We start from the raw sequence: 12590 nt of genomic DNA, 5'->3' as shown, positions 1-12590 counted from the left end.
AAAAAAACACTTTATAAAAACTATGAAGATTCTGAGAAAGTCCTTTATTAAATATCTTGATTATGGACCCTTAAATTTAGCCAAAGTCTATTTGACTATCATGGACACAAGATCTAAACTTAATATCAAAAGAAGGTTTCTGTATAGAAAGATTAGAATTATGCTACCTTTAAGTTAACTCTTCAACTTTTTTTTTTAATAGGCTTCCCTTCTCTATCAAAATAATGATTTACTTCAAAGATCCATTATACAAAGCTTACTCACAAGGGCATAATTTCAAAGGAAACTTACTTTCCATTGTAATTTTCTAAAAGGCTTGGGGTGGGGGTCTTCCTTTTCATAAAGAATACTTGGTCTTCTTTTAAAATCCTACTCTGCCATTTTAGTACTAATGTCAATTACATCCAAGTTCAATTTGTAGAGTTATTACACTGTCCACTATATAAGAAGAAAGGAAATGGGTACTTAGAGGATTTAAACATGGTATTCATAATGGAGTTTGATCTCTATTCGGGTTTAAAGACTCAGAAAAGAATTCTTTTCTTGTAAGTTAACTTTCCATTTTAGATTGCTAGGCTAACAGACAACTTAGGAAAGAAAATTATTAATATAAGCTAGAAATTGAAAGAAGTTTCAGAATAATATTATGGTGGAAGGACAAATTTGATCAGTTTCAAATGGAAATGTTTAAGGGAACACATACATGTCTAATCACAAATGGAGGTTTATCTGTTTCTTTTTTGAATTCATAGGGTCCCAGATTTAAATGGGCCAGCCGCCGCCTGGTGTCTTCAGATAGCTCACACATGCGTCTTTTTGTGTAGGGAGATGGAGAATGTGATTTTGATGAAATTGTAGGCTGCTCGTAGTTTTTTGCATTTATGCAATATTTACTTCTCTCAGGTGACTTGGATTTTTTCTTTTGTGATCTTGATGTTCTGCCTTGCAATCTGCCGTGTGATTTTTCAACTGGAGCCGAGTGGTAAATAAATTTATCCTGAACACAAAAAAACATAAATTAACTTGGGCAGAAGACATTTTTTTTAAATCTTAGAGGTTGAGAATTTTTTAATGTACTTCTAACTTTAATCACTTGAAAAAAACCATCAATCCTACCTCCCTCTCTACTTTCCCAGACCCTTCCCTCCTCCCAGTTTGCTAAGGGTATCGGTTCTAAGTAAATAAAATACAAATGTGAAATAGAAGAGTCAAATATTTTTAAAAAGGAAACGAACATGAGAGTAAAGGTATTTTCCTAATTGGAAAAATAAGTCCATGAGTTTCATACAGACCAGCAGCATCAGATTATTTCATTATCTTTCTTTTTCAGTTCTTGATATGACCCTGGACCACCTCCCACCTTGTTCAATGACTTCAACAAATAGCTCACAGTTTTCCTTTCCACCTTATCCCATTTCATTCATCTCTGTGACATCACACTGACTCATAAAAGCAAGGAATGTCAGCACTACAAAGCATCTTTCAGGTTAACTAAAACATTCAAAAAACAATGAATCTTTCCAAGAACCTGGACTCACAGCTCCTGTTTCTCAGTTTTAATTATCTTTTTCTACTTAATCTTATATTTTATCATTATGTAGATCCACTTCACCTCATACTCTAAAAATTTCTAGCTGATCACAGTCTCCTTTCCACAATATACTTCTTTTCTTTTACTGAATCTATTACCTACTTTCCTCACCTCCTCAGACCCTAGACCTGTTTTCCCTAGTCTTTTATACACTTTTAATATAGCTTACCACCATACTCAGGTGAACTCATAATCATTCATTTCAGCAGTGTTGTAAAGTTCCTCCTGTGAGTATACCACTATACTTAACGAACCCCATCTTCTTTTCCCATTACAGTTTCTGAGTGCTGGATACTACTAAAGGAAGTCATAAACTGTGTACTATCTACTACAAATGCATGCTACTGAACCCTACTCAATTTAATTGTAATGCCCTATTAAAATGGACACAGTTTACAAAATGGCTGCTATAATTACCCTTCCTATAGCTACACCTAGGCTAGTTTCACCTCTTACAATTACTCTAGGCTTATCAACCATGTGGCATGTTCCAACCAACAGGATGATAACCTATGTGACAAACATAGAGACTTTCAAACTGCATGTTTTCTCTTACTTCTGGAAAACTTTCTGCCTCCATATGAATGAGCCCAAATTAGCCTGCTAGATGATGAAAGCCTCGTGGCCATCTCCCCAGCTGAAATCAAGCTAATTGCCAAAACGAAAGGTTGCTCCCAGACCAAGAAGCCTGCTAACTGCCAGACATGTGAGTGACGCCATCCTAGGTCATTCAGTCCCAGCATTGCCAATACAGACCAAAAAAGCCACCCAGCCAATCCACAGAACTGTGAGAAACAGCTATTGTTTTAAGTCACTAAGATTTTCCAGGGTTTGTTACACAGCATAAATTACCTGATACAGCAGCTTAACAAACATATGTTAATAAGTGACTACTGATATTTATCTATTTAATAATAAATTCTATTTTACAGTATGTGAAAAGAATAACTGAGTAGAAAAGTAAACTACTTTTATTTCAGAAAATCACAATAACAGGCTTAATTTTTCAGTCCATCAATTGGTGATAAAACATCAAATACTAAAATGCTGAAAGAAATAAATACCATCTTAAATATTTGCAAACATAAATAATTTTATTAAATTGATTATACTCACTCCTCTCTTAAAAATCAAAATTTGTTTTATTCTTAAATGTGAACGTGAAAATGCTGCTTTAGAGTCATTAGAAACTTAAACTCTAATATTCACTAGGAAAAGAAGTAAATGTATCTCCTTCTCAAACAAGGTCAAGGACTGTGAACACTGGGAAATGTAATGTAAAAGTGTATACTCTGGTGTGCCAGCAGATGATGTTTTCCACCTTATATTTCAATTATCTTCTTCCCTCCCTAAATTATCTTCATTAAAGCAAACAAAACTTCCTCAACTTGATATCCTCCTTATAAAAAAGCTGTAGAATTCATCAATTATATATTATGTGCCAGGCACTTTGTATATATTCTCTCATTTAATCTTTACAACAGTCTTATGAGGTAATAACAACTATTATATCTATTACACAGATAAAGAAACTGAGGCTAAGAGGTTAAATACCTTGCCCAAGGTCACATTTTAAGTAGCAGGGACAGAATTAGAATTCAGATCTATCTAATTCGAAAGCATATTCTCTTAACCACCGTCTGACACCAAAGTCTGTTCTCTTACTCTCTGTTCAATAAAGATCAAATGGCAAACACTGAAACATCAAGTTAAAATAAGAAACGGAGTCATCTTGCCAAAAACACAGAGAGGAAACTACTAACGGGGTGAAAGCTTTACATTTAGAAAGGGCAGAGCTCTGGTGCCATACTGGTGAAGAGCTCAGCTGCTAACCAAAAGGTCGGCAGTTTAAATCCACCAGCTGCTCCATGGAAACCCTATGGGGCAGTTCTACTTTGTCCTATAAGGTTGCCATGAGTCGGACTGTAAGTCGGAACTGACTCAATGGCAACAGGTTTGGTTTTTTTGGTCTTCCAACAAACAGTACATTGGAATGTATGCTATCCTTCAGGAAAAAAGTTAAAAAAGCAGAAAAGGACTTCTCTACCCATCCATTAAAAGGGCATATCCCAATGTGGAGAGTACTGTTGCAGGAGTACAGGCAAAACATTTCTAACAATTTACACAGAGCATAATGCATGTCTCAAAAACAAGTCGATAATGGTGTCTCTTCATTTGCACATTATAGGTTGTTAGTTCTCTAATAACAGTTTCAGCCTGCATTTAAAAGAAAAAACTACAGCTTGATTCTGAAATATCAAATATCTTGCTAAACAAAATAAGAATCATCCCTTCAATAAATTCTGTAACTATATTTTACCTTTGTCAGCTTAAGTTAGTTATCAACCTCAGCAACCTCACTCTAAAATGGATAATGCAGTAAATTAACATTCCACTCCTCCCATGATAAGCCCAGGCTTGCCATGTTTGGGCCCTCTGGGTCTTATACATTACTGACTCTTCATCACAAAGAGATCATTATTACCTGGGCACAGTGCAAATACACGAGTGAGGCCTAGACATTATTATTATATAACCTGTGGACAAGGTAGCAAGACGACCCTGGTGACTCAGTCAGAAGTTAAACCAGAATGGCATATTACATCCAGATACACCAGTTTACTACAGGCAGTTTTCACCAACACAGAAGGTACTTAGGTAGGCACTTCTAAGCTTCCCTTGATCTGACAGCACCTGTATGGCTACCAAACTGAGCACCAATCCCTTTAGGAACTAGGGACACTCAAGAAACCACACTTAACTAAATACCATTATCCCAATCTAGTAGAAACTCTGGTCACATGTGCTAAAAATATATCCCTTAAACTTTCTGCAAGGAGTCCTGGTGGCGCAATGGTTAAGTGCTAGGCTGCTAACTGAAAGGTTAGCAGTTCCAACACACTAGAGACTCTGTGGGAGAAAAGACCTGGAGATCTGCTCCTGTAAAGATTACGGCCTAGAAAATCCTATGGGGCAGTACTACTTTGTCCTATAGGTTCGCTACAAGTCAGAATCGACTCAATGGCACACAACAAACATTTTTTGCGGTAAATGTTAACTTCTATACAATTCATATAAGCCTCCAATCTAGTTTTCTGTGGGACTTCTTTCATCCCAATATCTTTCAGGCAACCTGATTTCTCTGCATTAAAGAAGGGAAGGGAAGGGAAGGGCATAGTTCCTTACAAAGCTAAACACAGTCTTATCATACAATCTAGCAATCATGCCACTTGGTGTTCACGTAAATGAACTGAAAACTCATGTCTACACAGAAACCTGTACATGAACGTTTATAACAGCTTTATTAATAAGTGCCAAAATTTGGAAGCAATCAAGATATCCTTCAGTAGATGAATGGATAAACAAAATGTGGTATATCCATACAATGGAATATCATTCAGCAATAAAAATAAATGAGCTACAAAGAGGCATGGAGGAAGCTTAAATGTATATTGCTAAGTGAAAGCAGTCTGAAAAGGCTACATACTGTATGATTTCAACTATATGACATTCTGGAAAAGGCAAAACTATAGAGACAGTAAAAAGATCAGTGGTTGCCAGAGAAGCATGTGGGGAGATGAATAGGTGGAGCACAAAAGATTTTTAGGGCAGTAAAAATATTTTGTATAATACCATAATGGTGGATACATCGAATTATACATTTGTCAAAACAAAAAGTACTATACAATACGAAGAGTGAGCCCTAATATAAACTATGGACTTCAGTTAATATATCAATACAACGCATCAATATCCATTCACCAGTTTTAACAAATGTACCACATTAAAGCAAAATGTTAATAAGGGAAACTATACAGGGGTACAGGCACCCTGGGTGGTGCAAACGGTTTGCACTTGGCTACTAACCAAAAGGTTGGCAGTTTGAATTCACCCAGCTGTACCTGGGAAAAAAAGGCCTGTCGATCTACTTCCATAAGATTACAGCCACTGAAAATTCTATGGGCGGAGTTCTACTCTGAAACACGAGTTGGAATCAACACCAACAGGTTTGTTTTGTTTTGTATGGGAGAGAGAAGGTTTATGAGAGCTGTCTCTACTTTCTGCTTAATTTTCCTGTCAACTTAAAACTATTCTAAAAAATCTAGTTAATTAAAAAGAGACAGAAACGAAAGTAACAAAAGGCTAAGTAGTGTCATTTTAAAAAAGGGCATGAAGTAAGAAACATAATATCATGTACCAAGCTTCTCACTCTCACATTTATAAATATGCAAACAAACTGTTAAATACCTATCATAATTGCTTCACTTAAACTAAAGATTAACAAAAAAGTGAAAAGACCTACCTCCAAAACAGAAGGATAATGCTTACCAAATGGTTATAAACAAAAAAATAAATTAAACAATTAAATACTTTAAATAAGTGATTTCAACCTGAGTGCGGCACTTCCTTGAACTTATGAGACACTCAGTAATCACTGAGGTTGTAGAAAATTCCATCTTTGGAGCAATTCCCTGAGGGGGGAAAAGAGGACATGATTAGACATTTCTATTTAAAAAGAGATAATTATTAGTGATGAAAATATGAACTAACATAATAAACATCTGTCAAGGTTCAACTGCTTCATTTGTTAGTTTTACCTTCTTATTAAAGATAAAGGCAATATAGTAATGCTAAATATTAGCAAGAGTTTTATTACTGAGGATTCAGTTACAAATGATTGTATTACTTTAATTATTATTTTATTAAGAGGGTTTTTTCATTTTCAAGTATTTCCCTATCAAAATTTTTTAAAGATTTTTAACCTATCATATAATATTATAGCCAAAAAATATGAACATACATAATGGATTTCAGTTCTTTTTCCTTTTACAACTTAAGACATATGTAACTATAAAATTAAAAAATACTTTGGATAGTCTCCTCATGTTTTAAAAAAAAAAAAAAAAAAAAATCACAGTTTCTTGGTATTAGTTCCTGAAAAGAAGAGATAAATGCTCATGAATTCTTCCAAAATTTTTTCCCTAATGTAGCCTACATTCAGCTCTATGAATGAATTAAGTTTCTACTTCTAGCAGTATTCCAGTCACTAGCTTGAAGACTATTTTTAGATAAGTGGAGACAAATGGGGAGTTCCTGGGTGGTGCAAATGGTTAATATATTCAGCTGCTAAACAAAAGATTAGAGGTACAAGTCCACCCACAGGCACAGCGGAAGAAAGTACTGGCAGATTACTTCCAAAAAATCAGCCATTGAAAACCCTACGGAGCACAATTCTACTCTAGTACACATGGAATTGCCATGATCTGAATCAACTCAATGGCACCTAGTTTGGTTTTTGGTTGGAAACAAATGGTGAAGTTCAAAGGGACAGTCACAAAGTACCTGGGAAAATATTTGGAAGCACACAAGTTCTGCATTCATCAAAACACTAAAGGTTATCATCTGTTCCCTGTACAGCTTTAATATAGTGGAAGCCAGAAATTCAGCAAAGTGCCTACAATTGGCCTCTACAAACCCAGCATTTGACCTACAAGTTTAAAACATCAAACATGCTGCAGAAAAAAGTAAACTTGCGAAGCAGCCTAAAAATTACCAATGAAAATGAATCAATGTAATCCACCACATAAATACAACAAAAGAAAAGAATCACAAGATCATCTCAATTGACAAACAAAAGGCATTCGATAAAGTCCAACACCCATTCCTGATACAAACTCTCAATAAAATAGGAACAGAAGGGAAATTCCTCACCATAATAAAGGGCATCTAAATAAAACCAACAGCTAACATCATTCTCAATGGAGAGAAGCTGAAAGCACTCTCCCTGAGAATGGGAACAAGACATGATGCCCTTTATCACCACTCCTATCTAACACTGTACTGTAAGTCCTACTTAGAGCAATAAGGCAAGAAAAAGAAGTAAAGGGCATTCAAATTGGTAAGGAAAAAGCAAAACTCTCCCTTATTGCAGATAATATGATCCTATACATAGAGAACCCCAAATATTCCACAGGAAAACTACTGGAACTAATAGAAAAATTCAGCAGAGTAGCAAGATAAAAGATAAACATTAAAAAATCAGTTGGATTCCGATACACCAACAAAGAGAATTTTGAAAAGGAAATCAGGAAAACAATACCATTTATAATAGACACTAAAAAGATAAAATATGTAGGAATAGCTCTAACCAGGGATGTAAAACATCTATCTATACAAAAAAAAACTACAAACACTATTGCAAGAAACCAAAAGAGAACTACATACCATGATCATGGATTGGAAAACTTGACATTGTGAAAATGTGAATTCTACCCCAAACCATCTACAAATATAATATAATCCCAATCCAAATACCAACACATTCTTTAATGAGATGGAAAAACCAATCATCAACTTTATATGGAAAGAAAAGAGGTCCCAGATAAGTAAAGCATTATTGAAGAAAAAGAACAAGGTGGGAAGCCTCACACTACCTGAACTCAGAACCTACTATACAGCCACCATCGTCAAAACAGCCTGGTACTGGTACAATGACAGACATATGACCAATGGAACAGAATTGAGAACCCAGATGTAAATCCATCCACCTATGGTCAGCTAATCTTTGACAAAGGATCAAAGGCCATTAAATGGGAAAAAGACAGACATTTTAACAAACGGTGCTGGCAAAACAGGATGTCTATCTGAAAAAAAATGAAACAGGACCCCACAGCTCACACCATGCACAAAAACTAACTCAAAATGGATCAAAGACCTAAATATAAAATCTGAAACAACAAAGATTATGGAAGAAAAAAATAGGAACAACACAAAGCGCTCTAACACATGGCATAAAAACAATGCAAATCATAACTAACAATGCAGAAACACCAGAAGATAAGCTGGATAACTGAGAGCCCCTAAAAATTAAACACTTATGCTCATCAACAGACTTCACCAAAAGAGTCAAAAGAGAATCTAAAGACAGCGGAAAATTTTTTGGCTATGGCACATCTGACAACGGTCTAATCTCTAAAATCTATAGAATACTTCAACAACTCAACAACAAAAAGACAAATAATCCAGTTTTAAAAAGGGCAAAGGATATGAATAGGCACTTCACCAAAGAAGACATTCAGGTACCTAACAGACACATGAGGAAATGCTTGCAATCACCAGCCATTAGAGAAATGAAAATCAAAACTACAGTGAGATACTATCTTATTTCGACACTACTGGAAGTAATCAAAAAAACAGAAAATGGGAGGCAGGGCCAAGATGGCAGGGTAGTCAGATGCTTCTGGTGGAGCCTCTTACAACAAAGACCCAAAAAAACAGGTGAATCGATTATATATGACAATCCAGGAGCCTTGAACATGAAAGGCAAAGTTGAAGAACCAGACTGAGTGGCAGTAGAAGGGAGAGACAGTTCGGAAGCAGCAAGGAGTTGCCACACCTGACCTGGTGAGAGCCTGAGCCCTTCAGGCCTGATGAGCTCATGGGTAAGTGTTGAGGCAGGCAAACAGCAGTGCTCCAGAGGCACGTTTTCCACACCAGGAGAGACTCAGCGGCAAAGTCTACTCGGCCACCCAGAACCAGTGAGAAGCAGCCCTCAATCAGCAAAATATAAGTACTTGTGTCCGGCCTACTGCACAGATCAAAAACACCCCCGATAAGGAAAAACCTCTCTCCCATTTACCTCCCTGCTCCCTTCTATGCACTGGGTCCCAGACTGGCTTCAGCAACTGCTGAGTCCCATGGGACGGAAGTAGGATCCGTTAAGTGCCCTGAGCCATTCTCCCGGCCTTGGAGAGTGAACAAATTAACAAACAGGAAAAAATAAACTGTTGGCTCCCCTAAGCCAGGAACCCAAGGTAGGCACAGCTCCTTAGCCTAGGCACAGGCATAAGGGATCCACAGACTTTGAATAGCTTTCCCACTGCATGGACTTGTGTGGGCCCATTTCAATGGCGTAGGCCCTCATTATCGCGGTAAAACCTGAAGTCTGGCTTCAACTATTTCAGCTGTGAAGTGGCAGGTTGATGACATTTGACACTGCTCTGCCCACTAAGCAGGGTCTACACCTATCCAAATCAGGGGCCTGAGGACTAGTGGATCCACCCACGCCACCTAGTCACCTGCAATAGGGGCCCAAGAATAAGAGATGCCCTTTAGTCTTTACAGCCAACAGCACTGGGTGCTCACAGACTGGTTGCAAAACTCACCTACCTACGTGCTCTATGGAACAGGGACAGGTCTTCCTCCTGGACACTCGGGGGCAGCAGTCAGCCTCCTATCTTGCTCTGAGCGTGTCCCCCTGCTGCAGCCAGATGCCTGTGCCTACACCAGTCACCCAAACGTGTATAGGACTGTAGGTGATAGCCTGCACCACACACTTGGTGGCTACTTGGGTACCTGAGCTGAATCCATACAGGAATGGGCAGACTCCTGAGCTCACATACCTAGTAACAGATCTAACCACCTAGTGACAGGACATTAGAGCTTCAATGGTGCCAATAATTAAACTAGCTCACACGAGCAGCCTATTTGGGCGTATCAAAACAACACAAGAAGCTAGAACACAGTAAGCGAACATAAAACAAATAAATATAATAACTTACTGATGGCTCAGAGACAATAGTCAATATCAAATCACATAAAGAGGCAGTCCATGATGGCTTCAGCAAGCTCCCAAAATAAAGAATCAAGAAATCTTCCAGAGGAGGCAAATTTCTTGGAATTAACGGAGGCAGAGTACAAAATTAATATACAGAACTCTTCAAGAAATTAGGAAGGAAATAAAACAAAACGCAGAACACGAAATAAAGGAAATTAAAAATATTAGAGAAGAGCATAATGACAAATTTAACAGGCTGCAAGAATCCACAGAGACAGTAATCAGAAATCCAGAAGATTAACAACAAAATTTCAGAATTAGACAATTCAATAGAAAGTCATAGGAGCAGAACTGAGACAATGGAAGTCAGAATTAGTGAGACTGAAGATAAAGCACTTAAAACCAACTTATTTGAGGAAAAATCAGATAAAAGAAATAAACAAATGAAGAAACTGTAAGAATTATGTGGGACTATATCAAGAGGAACAACTTACGAGTGACTGGAGTACCAGAACGGGGGAGTGGGGGGCGCGGATAACAGAAAATACAGAGAGAATTGTTGAAGATTTGTTGGCAGAAAACTTTCCTGATATCGTGAAAGATGACAAGATATCTATCCCAGATGCTCATACAACCCCACATACGACAGATCCCAAAAGAAAGTCACCAAGACATATTATAATCAAACTTGCCAAAACTAAAGATAAAGACAGAATTTTAAGAGCAGCCAGGGATAAAAGAAAAGTCATCAACAGAGGAGAGTCGATAAAAATAAGCTCAGACTACTCAACAGAAACCATACAGGCAAGAAGGAAATGGGATGACATATATCAAGCCTTGAAGGAAAAAAAATTGCCAGCCAAGAATTATATATCCAGCAAAACTGTCTCTCAAATATGATAGTGAAATTAGGGCATTTCCAGATAAACAGAAGTTTAGGGAATCTGAAAAACCCAAATCAAAATTACAAGAAATACTAAAGGGAGTCCTCCGTTTAGAAAATCAATAACGGGAGTCCTCCGGTTACAAAATCAATAACATCAGATAACAACCCAAGACTAGAACACAGGAAGAGCAACCAGATATCAACCCAGGTAGGGAAGTCACAAAAAATGAATCAAAGCTAAAACACTGAAAATAGGGAAACAGATGTCAATATGTAAAAGATGACAACATTAAAACAAAAAACAAGGACTTAAAAAATATAGACATAGATTTTGCATATAGAGAGAAAGTCAAGGCGATATAAAGAAATAAGACTGGTATAAACTTAGAAAAATTGGGGTAAATATTAAGGTAACCACAAAGGAAACTAACAATTCTACACATCAAAATAAAAAATAAGAAAAATATAAAGACTCCGCAAACACAAAATCAACAACAATGAAAAGGATGAACAGAAAATACATAAAGAAAAATGACTCAGTACAGAAAATTAAGGGGAATAAAGAAACTGGGAACAACACAACAAAAGACATCAAAATGACACCACTAAACTCATACCTATCAATAATTACGCTAAATGTAAATGGATTAAATGCACCAGTAAAAAGACAGAGAGTGGCAGACTGGATAAAAAAACACGATCTGTCTATATGCTGCCTACAAGAGGCACACCTTAGACTTCAAAACACAAACAAACTAAAACTCAAAGGATGGATAAAAATATATCAAGCAAACAACACTCAAAAAAGAGCAGGAGTAGCAATATTAATCTCTAACAAAATAGGCTTTAAAGTAAAATCCACCACAAAGGATAAGGAAGGACATTATATAATGATTAAAACATCAATACACCAGGAGGACATAACTCTAACAAATATTTACGCACCCAACGACAGCGCTCCAAAATAGATAAAACAAACTCTAATAGCACTGAAAAGAGACATAGATAGCTCCACAATAGTAGTAGAAGACTTCAACACACCACTTTTGGTGAAGGACAGAACATTCAGAAAGAAGCTCAACAAGGGCATGGAAGAGCTAAATGCTACAATCAACCAACTTGACCTTACAGATATATACCGAACACTCCATCCAACAGCAGCCAAGTATATTTTCCTTTCCAACGCACATGGAACATTCTCCAGAATAGACCACATATTAGGTGATAAAGCAAGCCTTAACAAAATCCAAAGCATGGAAATATTACAAACCATCTTTTCTGACCATAAAGCCATAAAAGTAAAAATCAACAACAGAAAAAGCAAGGAAAAAAAATCAAACACATGGCAACTAAACAACACATTGCTCAAAAACTACTGGGTCACAGAAGAAATTAAGGATGGAATAAAGAAATTCATAGAATCAAATGAGAATGAAATCATATCCTACCAAAACTTTTAGGACACAGCAAAAGCAATATTCAGAGGTCAATTTATAGCAATAAATGCACACATCCAAAAAGAAGAAAGGGCCATAATAGAAACATTAACCCTACAA

The 12590-nt window shown here is 36.7% G+C and overlaps 1 protein-coding gene across 2 annotated transcripts in view; it reads right to left on the bottom strand.

The window, feature by feature from the left end:
- Positions 1 to 12590, bottom strand: part of SPATA6 (spermatogenesis associated 6) — a 148149-nt gene that overhangs the window by 72209 nt on the left and 63350 nt on the right. For both annotated transcript variants that reach the window (XM_004371765.2, XM_023727098.1), the window contains exons 6-7: positions 5983 to 6063; positions 704 to 997 (exon numbers count right to left, since the gene is read on the bottom strand). In XM_004371765.2, coding sequence (XP_004371822.1) covers positions 704 to 997; positions 5983 to 6063 — 375 coding nt within the window. The remainder of the gene's footprint in view (positions 1 to 703; positions 998 to 5982; positions 6064 to 12590) is intronic.

This window comes from Trichechus manatus, unplaced genomic scaffold, assembly GCF_000243295.1.
Source record: "Trichechus manatus latirostris isolate Lorelei unplaced genomic scaffold, TriManLat1.0 scaffold00015, whole genome shotgun sequence".
In the NCBI taxonomy this organism is placed as follows: domain Eukaryota; kingdom Metazoa; phylum Chordata; class Mammalia; order Sirenia; family Trichechidae; genus Trichechus; species Trichechus manatus.
Note: the sequence above shows the minus strand (reverse complement) of the source record. Positions and strands in the feature narration are given on the sequence as shown.